Source organism: Perissodus microlepis, chromosome 4 (genome assembly GCF_051167445.1).
Source record: "Perissodus microlepis isolate ML-2025 ecotype Zambia chromosome 4, ASM5116744v1, whole genome shotgun sequence".
Lineage (NCBI taxonomy): Eukaryota > Metazoa > Chordata > Actinopteri > Cichliformes > Cichlidae > Perissodus > Perissodus microlepis.
This window is the reverse complement of record NC_140464.1, coordinates 3,816,257-3,843,297: the sequence shown is the minus strand read 5'-3', so window position 1 is coordinate 3,843,297 and position 27,041 is coordinate 3,816,257. Positions and strand designations below refer to the sequence as shown.

Below are 27,041 nucleotides of genomic sequence, written 5' to 3'. Positions count from 1 at the left end.
AAACAAGAAGACAGCCGCATGTAACTACGACGGTGTTTGCTAGTTCACCTTACATGCATCAATGTAATAACGTGGTTAGCCTACTCAACGTAAATTACACACGACCAACATTAAGCTACTCACGCAGAGAAGAACGGCTGCTGCCATCATCATCATCCTCATCATTTCTGCTACACTGGCAGGGCTAGGGGCCAGGACTCTCCTCTTCAGGTTTTTGGGGGATGTTGCTAACTCCGGGTCAGATAACATGCACCACACCCGCAGAAGATGTGCTCGATGTGAGGTCTTGCAGCAAGCTATCAAATACGGCGCATTTCTCGGCTTTAACAAAATGCTATACGTCGCCAGGTGTTTCATCAGATTCGAGGAGTTACCTCCTTTGCACAGAATCACCTTAAAGCACTTGTAGCAGGCTGCTGAGTTTGCATCTTTTGCTGTGAAGTACAGCCAGACTTTGCCATAATGGCACCGGATATCGGTACCCATCCCTATCCACAAGTCTCCATTTTTCATGCTTCTTTTCAGGTTCATGTTAATGTCATACTTTTCTTGTCTCATTCTAGCTGTTCTCAGTTTAGGTTATCATTTAGTCTTTTCCTCAGTTCGTCTTTGCCTTTGTTTTTGTTTTTACCATCAGCCTAAATAAACGGTGCGCTTTTTGTTATACTTTGTTTTCTTTCCTGTGTCTGCTTTTGGGTCCACTCCACAACACACTGGCCATCCTGGCTGTGACAGGATTCAGGTGTCATCACCTTTATAAGGGGACAAAATTGGCACTCTGGAAACACAGAAAGCAGCACACGATCAGGTGTTATGACCTAGAACATAATCGTTCCCTAACAATAAGTAGTTACCAAGTATCATATGATGTAAACGTGAAATTATCAGTAAGTGAGAAGTTACATTTTTTTGATAGTAGTGTAGAAAACACTGAGCTTAGAGTCATCAAGACAAATACACAAAAGATCACTTAACATTGGTATCGCCAGAAATTTGAAATAAAGTAAATGACTTCAATGGGAAAATGATTTTAGGAAAATCTTTAACACTGAAATTAAATAGCAGCCCAAAGCATGATTCCCAAAAGCCATATTTAGTAAAACATTCTCAAGTTTGACTTTAAATTGTCAGATCTGTGAAGCATATCCTGAAAATCAAGTCAGCATTTGTAGAAAATATTTTCTGGGAGCTGCAGTGAACTGAGAAAATGTAATCTTAAAGTCATTTGTTTCCCATCAGTGTACAGAATATTCAAATATGTCAGTCAGATGTTGACATTAAAGTGAAGGGATGAGTAATCTGATTGCAAAAGCAGGATTTCTGAAATACTCTCATATGTATGTGCTTAATATTAACCTTTCTTAAAGTAGTCCTTTCCCTAAATTCAGCTTTTACTCTGAACGTCAAATTAAAACTTCCTCCCCGCTTCAAGATATTTCTGCAGCGCCCAAATCCGTCTCACCTCCCCCTCCACTTGGATGGGCTTTGATTTATAATTCTAAAGTAAACCAGCTGGGGCATGTTTGCATAGACACGCGCGCGCGCACACGCGCGCGCACAGCTTGTGTGCGCACTGATGCGTGAATATACACCAACAGCAGCGCCTCGCCTCTGCAGACAACTTCTAATACACTGTTATCTTTGTGTTTTTTCCACCTCGCGACTTATCGAGTGCAGCCTGCAGGCATATGACCAAAGGAGAGGGGAGCAGAGATGATTGATAATTAAGTGAAGTACCTGTATCGGTGACGTGGGTGGGGAAGACAGAGAGCGAGAGAGAGAGAGAGAGAGAGAGAGAGAAAGAGCGATGGAAGGAGGCGGGCCGGAGAGGAGAGAGAGGTCTTGCCTCTTGTCTTGCCGAGGCTCTTTGATTCAGTGGCAGTGGCTGAGACAACCCTGTTACCGGCCACTGTTAACCTGGTAAGTCCTCATGTTCTTCTTCTCTCTCTTTAAATCAGACCATTTACCATTTATCTCTCTTTAGAAACGAGCAGAAGTTACTTTACAGGTCAGGAAGTCGGAAGAAATAAAGTTTGCGCATAAAATGGAAACAGATGAGGCGACACAACGCAACGCAGCGGCATATTTGGGATCTCCGTGCAAGTCAAGATTAAGAATTGGTTCTTTTTTTAACCAAAGTAGCCGATATTGGTGTTTTGAATTATATGAATATAGAAACGGGTCGGTGTTTTTTTTACTTTCCGGGTGCTGAAGCGCTCCAGCAAACCAAAGGGAAACTTGGGCGCTGTCCACGGTGCTGAAAGTGATCGCGCGTTTAAAGACGGTCCGGTTGTCGCAGCTTTATCTCTGTCTGTATTGACAAAGTTTCTCATGGATAACCCCTCTCTTCTCCACAGTGTAACTAAGAGCCCCGATCATACTCGAGACCAACAGCTCGTGGCAAAGCAAAGACAGATTCCCCTGAAGGACTCTGTGTATTTATCGGGTATCTGTGTCCAGATATAAATCCAGACCTTTGGTCAGACCCAACTTTAGAAGAAAAACACGCTCTTTATTGGATGACCACGACGTGTGAAGATGCATTGCGTGTCCGATGAGTGCAAAATCTGCCAGTTAAAGTCCGTGATCAAGAGCTCGGCGCAGACAGGAGTACCCGCGGTGAAGAAACCCGCAAGAAGCTCCACCCGGTAAGAAGTGGAAGAGTGATATTCAGTGAAGAAAGAGAAGAGAGTGGGGGCCAGCAAACAAACACCAGCGCGTCATCAAATGATGGGGATAAAGCACCTTCTGCTTCTTTTGGTTTACTTAGACCCTCTGAATGTCCTGTGCGCCGCCACCGCCAACAAAAAGAACAAAACCCCGCTGAGGAGGATCCCAAAGGTGAAGGAGGTCAACGGCAGCACCACCGCGGTCCCCGGAGCCGCCGCCGTCCCGGGGAAGATCACCCAGGTCCAGGCTCCGCCGCTCGTCGCGTTCCAGCACGACACCTGTAAGGGCTACTACGACGTTAGCGGTCAGTTCGACAACGCGTTCGCCTGCAACAATACCGATCACCGCTTCTGCTGCGGCAGCTGCTTTCTGCGCTTCTGCTGCGCGGACCGGGGTAAGCGGCTGGAGCAGAACAGCTGCAACAACTACATCACCCCGGACTGGATCAAAACCCAGCCCCCGTCACCGGCGCCAACAGGTGACACGTACGACCCCGCGCTGGACCAGACCAACACCACAGTGTACATCACCTGCGGGGTCATTGCGCTCATCATTGCCATTGGGATTTCTGCAAAAGTTGCCTACGATAAAGCCACGAAGCCCCCTCAGGAAATGAACGTGCACAGGTGAGATCTTTTTTTCTTTTTTAATGTTGTCACAATCCAATCTGGGAAATTATAAATTTTAAAAGATGTCCTTTATGTAATTTCAGTTTTACACTTGTGTTCCTGTCTGGACTCTTTCAGTGCCGTTTACTCATATAAATCTGAACCTGTTTTCATGTGTCAGAGTAATTAAGACTAATTCTTAAAACTACAGTTTATCAAATGATCAGATGGGGAAGCCTTTTTTGCAGATTGACACAGACTTCAGCTCACAATCAGATTTTTTGCAGTCAATTCCTTCCAATAGATTTAAAACCCAATCTATATAGTTGCTCTCATGGGGAATCAACTAATCTACAGTAACGCACATAACTTACACCTTCAGTATCATGGGTTCAGTCTACTCCATGACCTTTTAACATGTACCATTACTCTTTTCCCCAGAGATTTGCTTTAAAAAAAATCATAGATACCTTTACAGGACACACATCCCATTCTCTGGCAATCCTTGAAGGCGGGTGGTGGTATTTTATGTCCGTCAAACCTCCAGGGAATAAAGCAAATGCCACTGAAAACCATTATAAGTGATCACGTTCATCGTGATGGGAGTGGTCTCTTCTGCAATGACATTTTTTTTAAGTCCTCGAGGCACCAGTAGTGGTCACTGAATTGCTCAGTGAATATTAAAGCCACATAAAAACACATCCTGTAGCCATTTCAGTCACAAGCTGAACAAATTGCTGTATGATGTGTGGAACAGGCCAAAGGCAATGTTTGCCCCCCCCACACACACATCATCATCATCATCATCAGAAAGTCAATTATAAGATATTTTCCATGCAAATGACTTCTGTTTCCATCCTTATGTCCTGAATCAGACCTCTTTGTCTATTTTTTCAGCTTCAAGGCATTTTTTGTTGCCTAAAAATAATTCTGCTGACCAAATTATGGGCACCGTTGTGCATTTGAAAGTCTGCTGTGCTAAACACTGCAAATGGTGTGCTGTTGTATAGAAAGCTTTTACCTGGGTGTAAAATCTTGCAGTTTCTTATAATTTGAAAAATTTATGACTGTCAATTTGAAAGCTTGGAGTATTGCAGTTAGACTCTTAATAAATTACAAAGAATAACTGATCTTTCAGGACTGTATTGTCTGCAGCCCAGAAATAGCCAGATAACTGTGGAAAATTTCAGACTGTGGTTCATTTCAGCAGGATATATCATTTCCAAATTTCTCATTTATTTTCTGTGCAGTGCAGTCTGGAGGCTTTGCATTGCATTCTAAGTGATAAAACATGCAGGACCCTACTCCCTATTTGAATAAAACTGAGAACTTTGGTACTTTATGCAAATCAAAGGCCAGATGCAAGATCATTGGGAGCTTATTTCTCACTTCAAGTGTTGTCACTGTCTGTCTATCCATCCATCCATAGAACCCTAAAGCGACTGAAAACTTTATCTTTCTTATCTTTAATAACAAAGGGATTACAGATAAAGTAAATCTAAATTTTAATCATCCTCTTTGGCACGATAGCTCAAAATGCCACACTAGTTGTTCATGTTTGCTACCAAATGTGTACAGCTGTGGTTTCAAATATGGCTCTTTCACTGTCTGTAGCTTTAAATGGAAGTGAGCCACTGTGGCCACCCCATCTTTCTGGAAGAGGTCTGTGAAATGGCAGCGCACAGATCGCATGTCACCTGACACAGACTGAATGATACTTCGAATGGAAAAAATTACGCCTATTCTGCCTTTCTGAACTATTATTTTACAATGAACTATAATGTGATAATAATAATGATGATGATAGGAAACATTTTAGAAGCAACTTTATGCCAAATGGTAGCACAAAAGTCATCATGGAAAAACACCAAACGATCGAATAGTTATGTCCTTGTTATTTGGCTTCACAGTTTTGACATGCATTGTGCTGACATTAAAGATAAAAGAAATAAACTTGTTCAGTTCCTCAGATACCAGCAAAAGACCACGTGGCCTACTTTGCTCATGGCTGAAACATTTTAGGTAACAGAGGATCTGATGGTGGACTGTTCTGAAGATTTAGCAGAGTGTGGTGACTGTAACTGTGATGCCATAATGTTACAGAAGTCTTTATAGGTTGCTTTCATCCACAGGAATGACTTTTATGGTATCGTAGTATATCAGCTCATGCTGTTATAGAGTAAATTTCTACAGTAGGGGTTCTTTTATTGTTCGTGTGGTGTGTGGTTAGATAGAATTTCTTGTGTTGTTTTGAATTTTGGTTTCCACCTTGAGATTAAAAAAATATTTTTAGATGCATCTCCGTCTGCATTCCTGCAGAAAAGGTAAACTGGAAAACCACTGTCTGTTTTACTGTTTGATAGACATTTTGCACGTAGCTGATTGCTTCCATGTCTGATGGATATTCCGTCGTCACTGAAGCAGGTATTAAAAGGATAATTAAGGATAGTGTTTAATTAGGCGTAGGTTTGACTAAAATTGCATTTTCCACCCACAATTAAAGAAAAATTATAGTCAGTTAGTCACTGCTGTTGTTCAATAGTCTCTGGAGTCACCTCCTATTATCCATAGTTGACTCTGGACAGAGCAGTAGAGGATGTCTTGTTTCTCTCCAGAGCCCAGAAGTTGACTTAATGATAACTGCGCATTGTTATGCTCGGGTCATGAAGCTTTGTTGCCTGCTGATTTGAAAATGTCGAGGGAGATTACTCAGCTCTCTTTCTTAGAGAAACACAGTAACAAGTTCTTGATAGAAAATGTCCAAATTCAAGCTCTGACAAACAACACAAAGAAACCTTTTCAGCAAATCAATTATAGATTCAATTTAAGCTAGAGTGTTGGCTTTCTCCTTTCAAAAGCTGGCACAGCAAGCTTTTAATATCCATATGGACTTTATAATATAGTGTTTTGTTTGTAATGGACACAAAAATAACAACAAATATCACGATGCAGATTTTTTTAGTCTGTACTCTGAAAAGTGAAGCAACATTTAGATTTATGCCTTCGTACTGCTTTTCCATCCTAGCCATGGGGTGTACTTTCAAGTGGATCTGCTTAATGTCACCACTTCAATATGAGGGCTGGTGTCGAGAGTTTAGAGAGAGGACAATTAAACGAGGAGGCACGTCCTGCTGGGTGCTCAGTAGCATTTTCCCTCTTTTTATGATTTATTTATTTTCACCAACCATTTGGCACATAGAGCTGTTGTAATGATGTCTGCTGGAATAGACCTCAGAGGCTGGCAGCAGACATTCATGCTGACAGCCGTGACCACGAAGAAGTAGTGGAACATGGGATTAGCTTTATATTTGGCAAGGGCCTGCTCCTGAAAAGTGTGAGCATCTCTCTTAATTTCCGGTGCTTCTCCAAAGTGATTTAGACTCCTACCTCTGTGACTGAGGGAGGAATGTGAGCAGAATATTGAGCTGTTGGCAGACCTTTGCTGTTTGGTCTGTGACCTTCACCGAAACACAAGAAATGTGAGTGAGAGCTAAAGTTTTATTGATCGCTTTTCTCAGAAAAAAAACAAAAAACAAGATGCAATTTATGCTAGTTACACATTTGGTGCTTGTGAGCGTTTGGGGCAGCGCGGTGCAGGGCGGTTGGTTTGACTTCCCTCTTCACATCCACCAGGACACGGAAGACCACATCTAGGGTTAGGGAGCGGAGTCTGGTTAATGTTCAAACCCTTTATATGAAAGTTTTATCAGAAAACGTATAACATCAATAAGGATGAGACTTCATTTGAAATGTAAAAGCTCCAAGTTTCCATAATTTTTACTATTTAGCATGTGGCTAAACACATTCTTATTCAAATCTAACCCTGCACAGCTCACCTGTAACTTTGTCGATGTTCAAAGACAAATGAAAGGCGTCTTGCAACAGTTCGACTCACTCACGTTCACGTAAATCACTGAAATTGGAGGATTTTTGGTTTCAGTTCAGTTCAACAAGAAAACATATGCAATATTACACCTATCCTTTATATTAAAGTTGTTACATAAACAGTGTTGCTATTAGATCTCTAACAACAGTAGGTGAGTTTAATTGCGGTGTTCCCCAAGGATCGATTCTTGGCCCTTTGTAATTACTATTGTAAAACTTGGTTTACCACACTAATTACTTTTCTCAGTTCATTTTGAGGCTGCCTTCATTTTAAAATCTCTAATGTTCTGACTGTAAAATATGATCACATTGGATTATGCATCTTTGACTGATTATTCTTGCTTCAAATTTTTTTCTTATTGTATCCTAAAAGATTCTTCTTTACACAAGCTTTTATGAATATTGTATATAGCCTAGCTCGTGTAATTATGGCACAAAGTTTATCTAAACTTGTAACTTACTTTTAGGACTTTATTTTTACCAAGTACTTTTTTACATATTGAGTCTTCTTCTTTGTAAATAACATAGCTAGATAGAATAAATTCTATCTATTTAATAGATTTAATTAAAGGATTATGCAATAAAATTCCATATAAACAGTAATCACATTTATAACAGCTGCTCCTACAGTCTTGAAGAAGCTGTGTGAAACTTGCTTCCTTCACAATTTGCAGTTTTATACCTGATTAAAGTTGGGTCAGTTCCTGCAAACTATACAGGATGTGCTCCTGCTGCACGCAATGAGGTATCAACTGGGACAATGCAAAATCAGGTCGCCTCTGTCTGTGAAAACGAAACAGCTAAAGTGTGCTCATCCTGGAAGGGAAATGCTATTAATATACAGTATATCTCCCAAAGTCACAGAGTTATGGAAAAGTGGACTATGTGGTTCCTTTAGGTTGACATTGACACAGTTAAATTGCTCTTTCATTTCTTCTAAGAAAGCGCACTGCTGGCACTCCGTGTCAGAGACAGACACTGAGCCTCCAAAAGTTGGAAGCAGAATTAGTGAAATATCACTTTTATTTTGCGGCTGCAAAGAAAAGACACAGATTTAACGCTTTGCAAACAGGCCTCGAGCTTGAGTCCGGTACAAATAACACTCTGCATCGTGTGCATTGCTTTATTGACCACCTGACTCCCTCGTGATTGTGGATGTAATTAGGATTTCCTTTTCGCCTTGCCCCAAACCTCTGTGGCTCAAATTGAAGCTGCAGCTAAACAAATTAAGAAGAGCTAAGAAAAGAAAATGTTGGCAGTTGGAAACGAGAACATATCAGTTCATGTTTTTAACATCACTGCGGTTTCCTTTCAGAGCCCTGGCTGACATTTTGAGACAACAAGGACCGGTTCCCATATCTCAGTATGAGCACGAAAACATCGCAGCGCTTGACGGGTCCCCCAAAGATGAGACACCGGTCAGAACCTTGAAGAATCATTACACACCTGTTCACACCAAGGCAGCAAACCACGGTAGGTGACACTGCTCTGCTTTTATTGGGATCAATAAGTCAGACTGTAAAATAGAGTGTGTGTGTGTGTGAAGGCCAAATAACTGGCTTCATGTGTAGCTCTCACCGTACGTCCATTTACAAATCCAGCTTTACGATGTTGTGACGTGCAGGCGTAAACAGAGACATCCTTTGCTCTGGTTAATCTGCCACAGCGTCCTGTGATTGGCATCCAGTGAAACAGATCCTTTTTCTTGAGTTGCTCTGTAGAGCCAGCACTTACAGAGGTGCATAAATGAAGCACAATCCTCTGTCTGAGTTCTCCTCTTCCTCATGCTAAGGTTGCATAAGCCTACTCAGCATTGGCTAAAAATTGAGACGTAAACTATTATGTTCTGCGGGATTACGCCAGCTTTTTGTCCAGAGATAATTCCGGTGTAACGCTGTTCCTGCTACTTTTATCTGGTTGGTCTCCAGATCCCTGCTCCAGGGATCAGCTTGTTTGCTAAGTGCCCTAGTATGGTGTCCCAGATTCCGTAGTGTTATGTTTTACTCTGGTGTCATTCTGCCTTCACCATTTTCTCCATCAGCACCACCACCCAACATGAAGTGTCAGAGGTGAGCTCATACTGAGTAGCAGGATATCAGAGCATGACTCATTTTCTGCTACAGAATGACTTGATTTCATTGGCATATATGATTGAAATGGAACTGCTCCAACAGACAGGAGAAGCAACACAAGCCTATAAGTTTGTGTTTTACCAAAGAAAAGCAAACAAGAAAGAAAAGTAAATCATGTCTCACATAATCACCAACTCACATGGTCGAAAATAATACAGTGTACGTTCTTTTCCATCATTTTCCTATAATTTGTTGCCATTTTGCACTGCTTTGGGATTCAAAGGTGAACTTCATAAACTCTCAAAACAAGAGCCGAGACCCAGGGGGATGTTTTCTGAGATATTGCCTTTGCTACTGGAACTTATAACTGAATTAGTGAGTGTATCTTTAAAGTAATAAACTGTATTTTATTTGTCAAGGTTGAGCTAATACAATCACTTTCTGATGCAGTAGTAATTTGGCGTATAAGCTGCAGCACTGGTTCAAAAAGTTGTGAAAGCCAGGACGTTTGCGGGAGGGGCACACTTACACACATGCATGTCTGTTTGACAATCTTTATTGGCAATAATGCATTCTTTAAACATCACAACCAAGCCTGAGACTATTACCTAAACCATAAACCAATTCTAGGTTTATCCCTGGCGATCGTGGCTCAAGAGTTGGGAGTTCGCCTTGTAATCGGAAGGTTGCCAGTTCGAGCCCCGGCTTGGACAGTCTCGGTCGTTGTGTCCTTGGGCGAGACACTTCACCCGTTGTCTACTGGTGGTGGTCAGAGGGCCCGGTGGCGCCAGTGTCTGGCAGCCTCGCCTCTGTCAGTGCGCCCCAGGGTGGCTGTGGCTACAATGTAGCTGCCATCACCAGTGTGTGAATGTGTGGATGACTGGTTGTGTAAAGCGCTTTGGGGTCCTTAGGGACTAGAAAAGCGCTACACAAATACAGGCCATTTACCAACCCTTAACCTGAAACAGGCTGAAGTGACGCCAAAGTAGCAGAAATGCACTAAGGGGAAGTTTAAAAGCTCATCCGCTTTGATAAAACATTGAAGCAGCTTTTAGAATAAGCTTCAGTGTCTGTTTGTGTGAGTACAAACACCGTGTAAGGACTAGTCTGTGTGTGATTCACAAAGTGACACATAACTTTCTTCAGTATATGGTAACACCCACAGAAAAGATGTTGGTAAATTATGAAACCCATGTTTTATTACCCGGCTATTGTTTGCTGTGTGAACAGAAGACCTCCCAGTGAACGGGTGAATGGTGACCTTAAGGAGGATGACGGATGTTGAGATGGCTGAAATTTTGGACAGTGATGGGAATTTAAAATGAGGAAAACTATCTCTTTTAAGTATTACAGTGTTAGTGCGAGCATTTACACGATGTATTGCAACATATTATTACTACTACTGTTAAGTATGTGGATTTGTGAGCCCACTCACAAACACCAGAAGAATGGGGAGAGTTTGTTGCTGCTTGGCAGCATGCGGCTTTATTTTCATTATCATAATTATTGTTAGTTTTACAGAACATTATAAAGACAGATCAGTTTATGCACAAAACACACACGTCTCATAAGACTGTGTTTGGTTTTCATTATATCGAGAAACTGAGGAAATGTAAGTTTTTATGAGGGCGACAACAAAACACTGCAGTAATTTTAAAGTAGCAGAAGAGGTCTGAGCTAAAGAGGACATGTTTATGTTTTAGTTCTATATTTTTATCCTTGGACTCTATTGGAGCGATTTACATTTCATGTTTCTTCACTGCTCGTCTGTTTCAAACAGTAGATGAATCGAATTCCTGCTTCATCCTTTCCTTGAACTCATGGTGTTTACTATTTAAGCCAGCTATTTAAGCAGAAAAAGAAAGAAAGATGTCGATGATCCCACAGGTGCAGTATTCTTTTGGCAGCCTCAAACCATCCTCTGGATTGCTGCAACAAATCAGAGTTAATGGGCAGAGAGAATGAAGACAGATTTGAATAGACTTCTGTGAAACACTGATATACAACCATGAAAGAGAATAAAATATACTCAGAAGAAGCTACACTCAGCGGATGGGCTCTAACAGTATGAAGCTCATTCTCTCTTCTTAATCTTTTTTATCACTTGTCTTTATATGTTGTGATTAAAAAATAGCCCTTCAAAGAATTATAAGCCTACAAGAGCCAAGTCATATCTGCCAAAAAAAGGACAGAGTTAGAAAATGAGGAAATCGCACTTGCTGTTCCGGAGGAGAAACTGTATTATAGCCTATCAAGATATGATGCTGATGGAGTGTGTCTTCTGGTGAGGATAGTACCCCTCCAGAACTGTCCCAGAGTGAGCATTATCACTTCAATTTCCTGAAGTTTTGTTCTCTACTCTCATTTTGTCCTCTAAAGTTTCTATGTTGCTGTGAAAATAGGCGACAAATGTCTTCCACACTTTCCACACGGAGAATGAAATCATCCTTTCAGGACACTTACAGCAACTGGGTTCATCTTAGTTTTGATGGAAACAACTTTGGGCTGAAACTTTCAAAAGATGATGTCATTGCATCAGTTTGCTTGAAGAGTCTGTATTATATGTATTATACTTATACTCCGTTATTTTACTTGACATTCAGATATAACTGTATATGGGAGGGAACCCACTGTGGTGAATACAAAAGACATTAATCGTCTGTTTAACAGCTTTCACTCCCCCGAGAAAACGTTGCACCGCATTTTTAACCCTGGCTGGAGGGATTTGTTCACATTCAGCCACAAGAGAATTAGTGTGGCCCAGCACTGATATGGGCTAATAAGGCCTGGCTCACTGTCAGCGCTCCAAAGGTGGTGAATGGGACTGCTACCTGACAAAACTGTCAACACCTTGCACTCTGTTTCCATCTTCAGTCTGTTATTGCCTCCTCTCTGAAGGATTTCTGTAGGTGAGGGACATTTGATTTTTGCTCATATGGGTAATTGTACGTCCTCCTGCAGGACTAATGAGCACAATCACTTTTTCAAACTAGAAACCTCAGTGTCAGGTCAAGATGCCAGATGAATCGGCTGTCCTGGTGAGCAGATTCAGAGGCTTTGAACAATGCAAGAGAAAACATTTTCTGCACGCAGCTGGTTTTTGAGGAAAAAGACAAATGCTGCTCTGAATAAAGAGTTTGATTTTGTCTGTTTATTTGTTTAATCAGGTGACTGATACCATTTTCATCTGTTTATATAGGATATCAATCTCTGCAACCAGCATCCAGTTAGATTAGCTTAGCAAACTGGGGGAAATAGTCTGTTTATTTCTGTCCAGTGGTAACAAAATCTGAAATGTCCCTAGAATTTTGACCTAGAACTATTTGGAGCAAAACTGGAACATGATAACAGCAAGAAGCTGGCCTGAAGACTAATATTAAAACATTGTATATTTAGTGCATTATCTGTAGCAGTAACATATGTCCAAAGGATACAAGGTTAACCTTAGTTTTTGGCCAGAACACACCTTAAAGCAACATTTTTTTAAACTTCCCAGCAGCTGCAGTGCAGCTTAACATGTGGATGCCCTTTTATGCTTCTCTATATTTCATGGAGGTGAAATGTCACACTTTTAGGTCCTGCCACACTCCATCTCAGTTTCAGGAATAATTAACAATTGTAAAAAATGAGGATACCACTATATTTGGTATTCCAAGTATAACAAATGTGTGGGAACCATTTTGCTTTGGTGACACTCATATGGATCCTGCTGCTGTAAGTAACCCTTTAAAGCTAAATAACAGTAAGCCAAACTATTTCAGGCTGGAGTTTCATATAAATAGAGGGAGTCATACAGTGTTTTCCTCAAAGTTTGCAAACACATCAAGTAGAAATAAAATAAAATAATAAATCGAAGCGGCTATAGGCTCAGGCTGCCTCGCAGGAGCAATTTATATCATGGTGAGCATCTCCAGCTCATGGTTTTAGGTGTTTTCCTTTGAGTGTACAGAGCTTATGAATCATCAACATTTCACCCTGTGAGAAAAAATAAACAGCTATAGTACAGCATTCATATCTGCACAGAGAGAGCAGTATTAAAAATCAGGCACTAAAAGGAGTGAAAAATGCTGCCTCCCATCCTCGGATATTTCCTGATTTCTTTCAAGGTCTCAAACTAACAGTGGTGGTCAAAGTGCGTCAGTAATCAGGCTTTAGTCATCCTCTGGGTTTGATAAAAGGAAACAAACGAGCTGTGTTGCCGAGGCGTGATGAAGACCAGGCCTAATGCTCCCACTTGTTTCTTCCCATTATGATAATTTGAAATGCTGTTCGATCTCGGCTTCCCCTGGCCCAAAGGTCTGAGTGATGTTATTGACTTTGAAGTGGCTCTTTGGAGAAATAGGCATTTAACTCTTTGCTAGTTAATGCAGAGAGGTGCGAACAGAGAGCAGAGAGAAGGAGGAGGAGAAGCTGTTTGATGAACCACCTCTATGAGTTTGCATGTTTTTTTAAAAACGTTTTCATCTGTTAATTAATGCTGCCGTTTTTAATTTTCTTTTAGGCAGCTTTGTGGGAGACAGGAACACTCAACACTGGCACAGTGCTGGCAGACACCTTGTGTTGCTCCTTTGCGTTCACACCAGGCTCTCAGTTACACCCGTGTTCATCCTGATGAGGGGAAATCACTGATTACAGATCTTTTAACACAAACAGGGTTTACACATAAGCTTTAACATTGGTCATTCTTACACATACGCCTCCAAAAGTCTTAAAGACTTTAATCTATTCTGAATTATATGAAAACCCAGTTCTGTCCTTACTAAGGTTCCAAAACCTCTGCAGTTTTATCAAAGGGTTTCAGCTACTTCAGAAAAAACAAAGGGCCACTGAAAAAGAGGAAATATGAAACCTTGAAATCTGCTGATTTCATTTCTGGCATCCTTAAGCAATGCATATTGACAAGCTAATCAACCCACCTGAGAGTCAGTTTTGCCAGTTTTGCCATTTTATCCCTGTTTAGTATTCTTGTCATCTGCGGCTGCTCTTTTATAAAATGGCAGGAACAGCTGGGAATTCACTGCAGACTCTCCTTAGTTCAGAAGCGGAGCCACACCAGCATTTAAAATGGTGAAATGTTTCGGTTAAATTCTTTCCATTAGAGCGGTTTTAATCAATGGATTTACCTGAGGGGGTCAAGTAAATTCAGGTGAGTTGAACTTTGGCGATGTTGCTCTGGTAGCCAATAGCAAACTGTCTTGAGAGCACTGATCTGTGAAGGACTGAGCGACTGACTCTGAAGAGGAAAAGTGTGTTTCGGCATTCGCCGGTCCAATTTATCTGACTTCAGTCATTTTAATTATCTCGAGTAACATTGTTCCCATTTTATCTATAAGTTTGGCTCGAAATAGGTTCACATAAATGTGATGTCAGTGAGACTCGGCTGTCATTGCTGCTCACAAAGCAGAACCAGAATTCAAAAGTTGTTTGGGATTTTTTTTGTAGATTTTCAGATGGCTCTCAAAATTAAATGACATTTTAAACTAAAGTACGGTCTTTTAGTTCACGTGCATGTACAAATATTAGAAAGATTTCAAATATTTTACCATTTTTTTTGGTTCCGTTTTTGCATCGATGTAATCTGCAGGATTTCTGTTGGCCAAGGTTTTCAACTTGTGAGTCTCGTAATGTTATTAGAGGAAAAATGAATGAGACTTCACAGCACACTTGCAGCTATGAATACTAAAAAGTCACCATTGTCACAATATGAATGTTTTGAATGCCAGCTGGCCTAAGAAGTGCACAATAATCCATTTTTTTCCTTTACTTTTCATGTAACTTTTCATAATCTTTGGAAAATCCAGGATATTGAGCAGCTCTGCTGCTCCAACAGTGACGACAAACTTGGAAAATAACTGAATGTGAAATATGTCAGACACTTTGTGTATCTTCCTTAGGTCCACCGAACACTAAGATATTCACCAGTAGTGGATCAAACATATGAAGAGATCAGTAACAGCAGGGAAGGATTCACTTAACAGTTGTCAGTCTTAACATGATGATGCAACTGCCTTTTGAGTTGTGAAACAGATGATGTCAGCTTATCTGAGTCTGCATCATCTCAACTTGAGGCACAGTACACAGCACGTCCTTTAAACTCTCAAATTTGTTGCTGAAATATTAATTTTCCACAATCTTTGTCTCACCAGGACATTACGGAAAAGAGAACCTGCGCAGCGGAGGCCAAGACATGCACAACTTCATCTCCTCTGGGTTTGTCACACTTGGACGTGGCCACTTGAAAGGTAGTCCATCCTCATTATCTGTTTTTCACTTCACAGTACAGTGAAGTGCAGAATAACAATCATTTCACTCGCTGTGCCGTGCTGTCGAGCTCTTTCTGCCAAATGACTGTGTGCAGGACTGCGCAGTAAAAAAAAAAGTCAAAGAATGTGACTTTTGTTTCAGCTCAGTGGAAACTGGACGCTACAATTCATAATGGCTTTAAGTGACATCTTGCAAAGTTCCCACACAGACACACATTTCTTATCTATGATTAAATCCACACTTCCAATGACAAAGTAACACTTTCCAACTCTGTAGGCAGCCAGTGTGAACGTAGCATGGCACAGTTGTAGATTTCCCTCCTATTGTCCTCTGAAATTCAAATAAATCAAAGGAGCATTACTTTAAGAATGAGCCGTAAACAAGAGGCCTGTTGTGTTTTTATAGCGCAGCACTCCATAGACGAATCGGGGCAGATGTCCTGGCAGGGCGATCTGGACATCCCCATGTCCTACGGTATGTTCTCTAAATCTTCCATTTTCCAGCCACACAACCTGTTTTCTGCTCACACCTGATAAGAGAAGTTGCTCACACTTCACACACACACACACGGATCAGTGGAGTGCCCTTGGCCGATAATCACAGCTCAGTCACCGGGTGTACAGTGCCAGAGTTGTAATATTTTATTTATTCTATGGGAGGTGGTTCTCAGAGCCCTTGCATTTCTGCTGGTGGGTGTTTGACAGCAGCTCTGAATGAATACACTGGTCGGCTCTATTTGTATGACCTCTACGCACAGGTGAGGATGTCAGACATTAACAGGGCTGCTTTGATGCTTATAAGTGAGAGTCTAGCCAGGGGTTAACACTTTTCAGCAGTCGGGAAGGTAAGTGAAAGGTTCACAGTCTGAAGTTTGTTTGTTTTTCCTTCTTTTGTTGAGTTAACGTGTGATAGAATCTTATCTTTGGTCATAAACATGTGATTAGTTGTTTTCACATGTGAATTCCTGGAGAATCAGGTTGAAACATCATCAGAAATGGTCATTTCTCAGCTGTATCACGCAGCAGATGATTCTCTGTATCAGATGTTTTATTACTACTGGAAATACTGAATTTGCTTATGGCGATGAGTCGCATGTCACCCACTTCCTGACTGTGAGTTATCCAGATAATTACCTGCTCTATTTGCACGAGGGAGCTGGGAGGGTGAAGTGTGCTTAATGTCCAACGTGACTCATTCGGACATTCGGTTTCTGACACACAGCTCTGCTGGGTAACGTTTAGAGAAGATCGGGGCTGCAGGACGTGATGAGTGACTTTTATGTGACTTTGATCGGGAAAATACTTGCTTCTTTATCGTGTCTTTAGTCTTATGTTCTATTATTGAATGTTGAATCTGCTATTGAATCCTTTCCAGTTCTTAAACCTAAAATGTGTGGTTTATCTTTAAAATTCTCACTTTTAACATCATAACTGATCCGAATTCTCAGGAGACTGTGATTCAGACCCATGAAGAACATTTTGTTGCAAGCTTGTCTTTTTAAGTGACAATGATGTGCCAAGAGGTGTTTCTCCTTTAGAAAGTGTGGTGGCAGGAGGACTGGTGATTGAACTGATGATTGTAACCTGACAGGTTTCGAGTCGCAGTGATAGAGAGCGACAGTCGCTCTGAGTGGAAGCTGTGCAGTGAAAATGGCTTTGTGAGATAAAAAAAAAGTCTAGTGTCGTTAAAAAGGGGAGAACATTTCTGGATCATTCAGCTTCACACAACCTGAACGAGTTAAATTTGGACCAGTCGAGTTGACCAGCTCGCAGTCCTAACATGTCATCTGAGAAACCGCTGTAACTCGTCTCGGTTATGTCTGCACAGACTCTCACTGAGCTAAAACCAGCGAATAAGTGTGTCTCTGTCTGGAAAACAATCACATAGGTTACATTTGGATTATTGTAAAATTATTGATTGTTGTAAAAATACCCAGAAAAACTCAGTACTCAACATAAAGAAAAGCTCAAGAAAGGACTTCAAATTGCAAATTGTTTGCAACTTCACTCGATGTATGTGAACATTTATCTCTGAACCTTAATATACATACGTAAAAGATACGCTTTTTCAATAAAACCCAGATATAAAGATGAGAGATGATAATTAATCAATTTAAAAATGATATTTTTAAATGTATTAATGACCACTGAATGTTTTATGTACAGGACTGTGCAAGAGGTTTGAGCCACTCCTCATTTCTTTATATTTTGCTAGAAAAATGGGAAATGTGTGCAGGATATTATTGTACATTTTTTTTCAGTTTTTTAAGGGCACATTGCACACTGTGCTGATACATTTCAGCTAATGACAAAATGCAATTTCATTCTTATGAAGCTGGATTATTTTCTTTAGCAAAAAAACTAACAAATCATGTGTTTAAGCATCAGGCTGTTAGCAACAATGTGCCTAAATAGCTGTTTTAAAGTTGGTTCTTTGCCGTCTGTGTGAACTCAATACTATCTTTCCTTGACTTAAGTGGCTTTTTAATGCTTAAATGACTAATAGGCAAAAAAACAAACAAACAAACAAATAAACAGTGTCCACAGAATATTTTGGAAACACCTTCAGAAAGCCTGTAGATCTCCTGCTGGAGAGCACTAAAAAAATACAACAACGTCCGGCTCTTTGGAAGCAAAAAAATAAATAAATGAGGGGTGGCTCAAGACTTTTGCATAGTACAGTATTTCCCCTGAGGCTAACTTCAGATATGAAGGACTTGCTCCGAAGCAACAGAACCAATACCAAATAAAATATAGCAGAATGCGTAAAAGCTTTTCATTTAACAGACACAGAAAAAACTTAAAATCTAAGAGTAAAGCGAAATTGTTGCCACCGATAATGAATTTGCTGACATTTACTGTTGAGAGCTGGCAAAATCTCAGCCTTGAAGCTCCTTTACAGTAACACACTGAAGAAGTTGGAGGTAATGCAGAAACTCGACTTGGAAATATTATGAAAGAAGCAAATCGATTTCAAAAGACACAAAACGAGTCTACAGAAATGCTGAAAGTGAAGCTAGCATGCGCATGTCATTAAAGCAAATACTGAACAGCAGTTCTGAAAGCTGGAAACGTCAGCTTTCATGAACTGGATGAATCCCTCTAACTAAAGACTAACACTTCAGCTGTTGTCTGAGGCAGCGACCCTCTCCTGACTGTACCTGTCACCCTCTCACTGCACCTATTAGCTGACACGCTTTAGCAGCCTGATGGCGGTAGCTGTCACTTCAAAGCGGAGGTCCTGTCAGCTTCCATCATACGTGTCTTCGTTTAACAGCTGGCTGTCGGCGGGATCCCCCCCCCCCCTCCACACACACACACACTTCCCGAACACACAGCTACTGTCAGGAGGAAGTAGACTGACAGATGTGCACGTGTCACAGCTGACTGCATCCTGCCCTGGCTCCAAATCTGCTCCAAAAACATTTATTTATTTATTTATTTTTAGCAAAGATCATCCACAGCGAACATCTGCACAGGTCAGCTGTTCCAGGCAGACATCAAGTCCTTAATTCTGGTTCATGTGAAGAGGTGGAAAGTTCATTTACTCAAGTTCTGTTGTAGTCAGAGACCGTTTGGAGGAATTTTACACATTTCATTCTTTACTTCCTCCCTTTTCTTTCTGTTCTCCTTACCTTCCTTTTCTGGTCTTGTTTCCTTCATTGCATCCTCTCTCCCTTTCTCCCTTGTGTTATTCTTCCTGTATTCCTCCTTTAGTTTTCTGTTTGTTCCTTTCTTTCACTCTTTCTAGATTGTCACGGTGCATTCTCCATTACTTTTCTCCTTCCTTTATTTATCTTTTACTCCATTTATTATAGTTTTTGTCCTTCCTGCTTCACCTTCGATGGATCAGTTACCATTAAACACACCGGTGTTGGAGATACAAGGCTTTGGTCACATAGACCAGGTTCAGTAGTTGAACACATTATATCAGTGAAAGAAGAACTATTTCATTAGAAGTCCATTTTCTATTCAGGTACATCCTGGGTGCGTTTATTGGCCTAAAAGGCTGGATGAGACATTCACAATCACTCCATTAGACAATATCTAAGCATGAATACTTTGACCTTACGCCCCATATTGTGTGTGTGTGTGTGTGCAGCATTGTTTTGTTTGTGTGGGGGTGCTATAGTGACAGGAACAGTACAAACAGTACAGATTTGAATGTACGTCAGTCCTACCAAGCTGTTAAACAAAGATCCAAATAATGTCATTAATATTCATGCACCTGTGATATAACATGACTCTCTGAGCTTTGAGTGCATCCACAGAGAGACACGAGCATCTCTGGTTTGCCTGCAGGAGTGCTCGGATCAGGTGGTAAAGTGACTAAGTGAGGCTGGATGGATTATATGTAGCGATGCTGCTTAACAGCTCCAGATATCAGTTTATGTGGAAGTCAAGCAGATGCAAACAGCTGATGTTTCTAAATATTTTAACTGAACAAAACTGGTTGAGATGCTCCGTGTTTTGGTTTATCCAGAAGTGTGATTACTGTATTTGTTTCGTATAAGGTCTGGTTATGAAATAAGGGAGGAGAAAGCAGGGTGAGTGGTTTATTTTAAGGCCAAAAGTAACATAATTCAATTTATTTGATTTTTCCTGTTTAACTCCATCATAATTACAAGAGGGTCTACTGTTAAATTGTTGATTTAGAAAAGCTTCCTTTAGTAAAAACGCTTGCGCTCCCTTTTGCAAGTCAAGGAATGTCAGTTTAATCAAAGTAGCACAGATTTTAAGAGGTTTGTCTAAGAACATGTTCCCAAAGGAAAGGAAAATTCAAAATAAGATCTCTTCTTTGTTCAGCCTGTTTCTCTGAGTTTAATTTGACATCAAAATGACATTCAGGGCATTTTCCTTCTTTCTTTTATCTGAATTAATTAATCAGCAGCGCTTTAGATAACAGTACGATTCAAAGAAAGCTTGACTGGCTTGTGCATCAGTATCAGAAATTTGACTCAGTGATGGAATTAAAGGCTCAGCTTTGTTCTCAGAGTTCTTAGATCTACATCTAAACTTCAGATTGTCATTGATGTGACACAAATCTGTCTATTCTGGTTGGTCCAGCACATTTTTAGGTAGATTTTTCAAGTTTTTATTGCTATTTAATTTTTTTAAAATGTCTTTCTACCATCCATGGATGGATGGATGTACACGACCGGTGTTACACAAGTTAGCTACAGAGGCAGCTTCTTTCGCTGCGTCCTCAGTCAAACCTGTTTGCACTGGCTGTTGGATGGTTTTATGGACAGAATTTCTAGGCAGAGCCAAGAGGCTGAAGATCACCTCTTTTTGCTGCTGGTGCGGTCCTTCATCAGGCGCTGGCCTTTAGCTCTCACTGGGGTGGTTTGCAGCTTGAAGTGTGAAGCGCCAAGAATGAAAATTAGCAGCTCCAAGTCTGAGACCATTGTTCTCAGCTGGAAAAGGGTGGAGTGCCCACTCTGGGTTGGTAATTAGAGGAGAAACCCCAGGGCAGACCCATGACATGCCTGAGTGATTGTCTCTTTCAGCTGGCTTGGAAAGGCCTCAGTGGCTCCCTGAAAGAGTTGGTGTAGGTGACAGGAATCGGGGTTTCTGGGCATCTCTGGTTGGACTGCTGCCCCCACATCCTGGACCCAGATAGGGAGCAGAATGTAGATGGATGGACTTCTTTCAAAAGTAGTTATATGACTTTACCAATTATTACACATACATTAGTTTTTCTGTAGTTTTAAATGTCTATTTTGAAACAGAGAACGTTGCTACAGTATTTTATTGTTGCGACTACAAAGAAAAGGATGCCGTAAACAGCAAGAGTTTTCCTCCAGATGTTGACATTTAAAAACAATTAGCAATCATTTTCTACTAGTAAAGTAAAATCTGCAGCTTTAAAATACTGTTTAATGGAGTAAATCAGCCACAAAAGCCGTGCAGTAACACGGTCCGGTCATGTTTGAGAAGCAGGAACTAAAATATGCTCGCTGCTGTTACCCGCATAGTTGTCGACTCACAGTAACTCTGAGGCTAACGTGTAATATCTCTGAGGTTAAACAGTCCCAATGTGTGCATTTAGCGAACATCTCCCAGACATCTTGTGTACAAACATCCCCCTCGTCCTCGGGGCTTATTCATCTCTCTCCTTGCTTTCCCCGCCTGTGGCATCCACTGATGTGCATCCTGCTTAATTACTTTTTCATGAGTTGCTCCCTGTTTTCATCCTGAGGGAATTGTCTTCCAACCTCCCCAACCCCCCCACCCCGTCATCCCAATCCACTTAAGGTGACCTTGTCTTATTGGGACGCACTGCTGCAGCGCTCCCACCTCCCCTTGCTTTAATCCCTCCAGGCCTACAGTGTGTCTGTGCCTATGCATGTATGGGGCTGCGTAGCTGAGTGTGAGTGCAAATGGAGGGGTGTCAAATTTAGCCAAGTAGGTTTCACTTTCCAGTTTGCCTCCTTATATAGGCTCGTCTTTACAGATGCTCGTAGCGGCTGAAAATCTGAGCATGCTGTAACTGAAGACTTCAAACGTGAGAATCACTGATCAATAAAATCCTGTAAGGTGACATCAGCCAATTGCATACTCATGTTTACCAAACTAGACTATGACGCTTTATATTGATTCAAAGGGATCAGTGGTGAGTCAAGCTCCTTCTGGATCCAGTGACGGCTCCCTGCTGCTGCTGCTGCTTGAAATTCTTTCTTTCTTTCTTCCCAGTGTGTACCGTTTCAGCTACCTGCTAAACCAAAACAGCCTTTTATTGCTCAACCAAGCTTTCAATTTTCTGGCAGATTTCATGCTCAGTGAGGGTCACAGGCACTAATCAAAATGTTGCTGGTATCATTTTTCGATAGCTACTACATTGTGCATCGACACTAAACTCATAATGATAAGCAAAAGTGATGCTGCCTATTTACATAAGACTGTCCAAATAACAACAACAAGAACATTTCATTCAGTGCCGGCCTTCAGACTGGTGTGCAGGGTGGTAAAAGAAAACAAGACTGTGCTCACATTTTGGTAAATGACTCAGTTTTTATTGACTTTGCAGTTATTTTTCATCAATCATTACATGCTTTGACCACAGTTTGTGCCACAATTAGTCTTTTCCCAACATTAATTTAACAATAGTGCATGCCTATGCTCTGTTGTTAGGAGGTTACAAGCAACATTAATATCATAAAATTCAAGTTATGTGAATATAAATATTATTATCATGAAATTAAGTACAATATTATGCCTATATAAGCTGTCGTATGTGCAAAAATGAGTTGTTTCAGCCCATAGGTAGGCGGTTGCTAGGCAATGTGATGATGTCATCATTTCTGGCATAGATAAATATCTTCAGGAGCCCTAACATGTACCTGTGTTTGTGTGTTTGGTTACTGAATTCCTCACCTTGTAGAGCGACATCATGGACAACAAGATGTGGTTTGTTACAGTAAGATTAAATTAAATAATTTGTCTTGAAACAGTAAAAAGATCACTGCAAATTGTTTGACAACATGGCTAAGCCTTTTGATAAGAGCTACTGTTTCTTTCAAATGATTAATATGCTTCCTTCCAGTCTTCATATTTATTATTTTATAAAAGATACAAGATCTGAGATGTTCCACGACCACTATATGTCACAGAGTTACTGAGTTTACAGAGCTACAGGACTTCTATTACAAGGGCAGGGAAGTCTGTGATAGACCCGCTGTGTTCTGCCCACACAGACCAGTTCCCATCCCAACACTTATCTAAAACCAGCAGGGCTACCAGTAGCATCTGATGTATAGTCTTCACAGGTGGTGAAACAGAGCACAGCAATGCTGCTGGTTTTCTACAGGAAATACGACTAGATTTAAAAAAAAAAAAGAAGAAGCTGTTTTGTTTTTCATCAAGTCTCGTCTTCTGCACACTTACTTACAAGCCACAGCTCATCTCCCAGCTGGTCACATCTATACAAATGGCAGACGTGGCGTGGGATCCAGGTGTAGACGCAGCATCAAACCTGCTGCATTAAGATGATCAGAGCATTCAAAGGGCTGAGACTCAAAGGCAAGGCATCACATCGGGCGAAATACAAGTGCCTTATCCCTGCAGCGTTTCATCCTGCTCTGCTTTACATATGAAACTAAACGCACAAATCTAGTAAAGGCAAACTGCGCTACTCTCACTATCAGACACCTTTTTTTCAGCATAGTGGGGTGGAATAAAATATTCAACATGATGTCAGGGTCATACGGCCTTTGCTGCGGTTGTTTACTGAGATGAGAGGAGCAGGTGGTAACAAGGTTAAATGGACTATTTTTGCATTGTGTATTTATGCAGAAAAATGAATCTGCTTTTATTCCAAAGAGTAATTGGTTTATTTGCATAATATTGCTGGGCCACCATGGGATTATATTGTCATAGAAACTCCATTTTTAAAAGAAGAGCCCATTAGAAACATTTGTCTGTGAGAGACACTTACACTGTCAGCTATTATTTTAACTCAGTTTAAATGCACTATATTTACATGTTGGATTGAGAAATGAGGTAAAAGCTGCAGTCTTCTGCAGTTAATTTGGAAGTAAAGTCACAGGAACATAAATAAGTCTTTCTCGCTATAATAATATTTGTCTGTCTTAATTATTAACATTAAGATTTTTTAAAAGCATTTATTATAAATTTCAGTTCTTTTGATTCTCCTATATATTGTCTTGATTTCATCATTTCCCTGTGGATGCGATGTTACGTTCTTCGTTGTGTTAACTTCGCCCACACCGTCACCAAAATTTGTATAAGCGATAAAATTTGGTTTGAGTCACCAAGAAATATGAAATTAAGAATTTGGAAAAACACCACAGGCCTGGTTGTCGCTAGCCTATAGCGACAACCAGGCCTGTGGTGTTTAAGTTTTTTCATTTAAGTTTTTGGTATACCAAAAACTTAAATGCGAAGAGGGCTACAAGTCTCTGAGTTTTATGACCACTGGCATTGATGAAAAACAAGGTACAACTTACTGGAAGATGGTCAGTATAAGGGAGTGCTAAGCTTAATACAAGCCCATGGTACAGTCATGTTAGGCCGCTGTCACACAGGCCTCGAGAGTGGTCGCTGACTGCCTGGCAACCACCTGTTGCTAGGGGAAAATGTGCATTTGAGTGGTTGCTGGCTGTTGCTAGGTGACACTGGTTACAGAGAGACTGCAGACTGCCAGCAGCAGTTTGCATGGAAGATGCCAACTTATCTGCAAACACTCAGCAACTACTCACTGAGTGAAAGTGAAACTGAAGAGTGTGACTCAAAAACCAGAAACAGAGACCAATGATTCAAAGCAGGGTTGCCCTCAAGGCCTGTGTTACCGAAGCATCATTCATGTCTTCCACAACATTGGCTACTGGATCTGAGTCTGCATGTGGATATGAAATTATAAATATGATGTTGGTAAAAAACATTGTACACACAGACCTCTAAAGCTCTAAAAATTATGTGAGAGAAGCTGTAGTTTGTAACTTGCGTACCCTCAACAGTGTGATGCTGCTATGCAAAATTTCCTAAAACTTCATGTACAGAGTGCAAAGCCAAATGTATGCAGATATCTGTAGCAAGTGAATCACGTTTTCGTTGCACCAAAATATAAAAACGTTCACAAATATTTAGCAATAACAAACCTTAATAACTTAAAGGTCACTGCATTTATTGCAGTGTCTGTATGCTAAAACCTTAAGAAGTTCATTTCTGGTGCAACTCTTAAAATCATTCATGTAAACCAGTCTCCAGATAAACCTGGTACGTGACCTTTTTGATTTGTAATAACATATATGAGTGTTTCTGTGCAATTTTCAGGCAGCATCAGTCTGTGATTGGTCTTTATCAAGTCATTTCAAGTCAGCGTAGCATTTTCCTAACCCGCAACTTTCTCAATGAGCGTGATTCCAAACAGCAGGGAGATGGTGCAGTCTCCGTGCAGAGATCTGCGGCTGCCAAATGCACAATATGAATTGATTTGTCTCCTTATCTCCCCTGTCCATTAAATAGGAGGCTAATGAGCCTGATTAGAGTGGTTAGATGAAACTCACACTCGGAGAATCCCACAAGTCTTTCCAACCACATGGCCGAGAACTGAATATTGAGACTCATTCATGCATCCTGACACACACACAGATAGCCTTTTAACACCTCGTCTGATCCAGCCTCTCCTCATGAATTATGTAGCGCTTGTTTGTACACTGAAATAACATCTCGAGAGCTCACCAAATGGAAGGTCAACCCGAGCTCTCGCCGTATCTTTTCCTGACACTGTTTATCTGAAATTGGAAATATATATTGTCCTTTTTGATATCGAGGCTAGTGCATATCTGTCTGAACATATTTATGTATAACATTTTGTATATCGCTTTGAATTCTAATATCAGGTTTAGTATTCAATGTTTCAATTAAGAGTATGTCATTTTATAAGTGCAGAAAAAAGTCAAAGTAGTGACTGAATGTAGGTAAAAGATGCCACCTCAGATAGTTTGAGTCATATTACATATTTTTCTTCAGACTGTGGGTTTTTGTTTAATTACAGATTTTCCCTACAAGTAAAAGATAAAAGGCAAAGGAAGGAAAATGTCTTTACACAGAAGGGCTATTTCAAAGTGCTTCACAAACATTTAAACTGAAAAAATAACCAAGAACTGCCTCATACAGGCGGCTTTAAGAGTATTATGAAAAATGTGAATCCAAATTTCAATGTAATCCCAAAGACATACGAGAGTGAGAAAAATACCTTCCACGGGCACTTTCTGCAGTGCAGTTGTACTGGATTTCACCACACGCCTTTCTTTTATCAATACTGTGAGTTTCTGCAAACATGAATCATTAGTTAACACAGTTCATTAACAGTCCCTAAAAGCTCAAATTAAACTTGATTTATTATGGCTTCCACTAATTTTCTATTCTATTTTGAAGTCTGAATCATGGAAAACTACCCTAGAGGAGAATCTAAATATGGAGCTGGAAAACAGGGGCCCTTTAAACGATTACTCCACGAATGCTGTGCTGCAGTTCCATCATATGAAGCAGCTCGCTGTGACAGGATATGAACTCACATTCACTGCTCAGACACAAACACTCTGACGGTAAAAGGTGATAAGGAGAAAAAAGGAGAGAAGAAAGCAGCAGGGCCCCCATGGTTGAAGTGGCACAAAGATGATCCGACAATGGCTGAAGGACACGTGGCAGCAGGTGGGTGTGGAGGTCATATGGAAAGGTGGACACCCACTGAGGACAACAGGAAGGGAATGGCTGGTTATATTTGTAATAGTAGCAAGAGAAGGGGAAGAAAGAGAAAGCTGGCTATGGTATTTATACATTTGGGATTTTCAGAAGAAACTAGAATCTTGTGAAAAAGGAATAGAGCTGATAAAAGTTATGATCTTCAAATCTAATTTGAGATCATTCCAATTATCTTAGCTGTTTAAAGGTTTTAAGAAAATCCACTAAAAAGCGTCACAGTGTTGTTTTCCTTCTGATCGTTGAGCTGAAATGAAAGAAAAATGCTCTTTAAGATAATATAATATCTCTCGTTGAAGGACTAAATCTCTCACTGA

The 27,041-nt window shown here is 40.6% G+C and overlaps 1 protein-coding gene across 4 annotated transcripts in view; it reads left to right on the top strand.

Moving 5' to 3' along the window:
• The first annotated feature begins 1,661 nt into the window (after positions 1–1,661).
• The window catches only part of shisa6a (shisa family member 6a), an 87,619-nt gene continuing 62,239 nt past the window's right edge, over positions 1,662–27,041 (top strand). For 3 of the 4 annotated variants that reach the window (XM_084925125.1, XM_084925123.1, XM_084925124.1), the window contains exons 1-5: positions 1,662–1,920; positions 2,358–3,296; positions 8,479–8,636; positions 15,382–15,477; positions 15,905–15,973. In XM_084925125.1, the coding sequence (XP_084781251.1) occupies positions 2,728–3,296; positions 8,479–8,636; positions 15,382–15,477; positions 15,905–15,973 (892 nt within the window). In that variant the 5' untranslated portion in view covers positions 1,662–1,920; positions 2,358–2,727. The remainder of the gene's footprint in view (positions 1,921–2,357; positions 3,297–8,478; positions 8,637–15,381; positions 15,478–15,904; positions 15,974–27,041) is intronic. The other variant, XM_084925122.1, reaches the window with a different exon arrangement.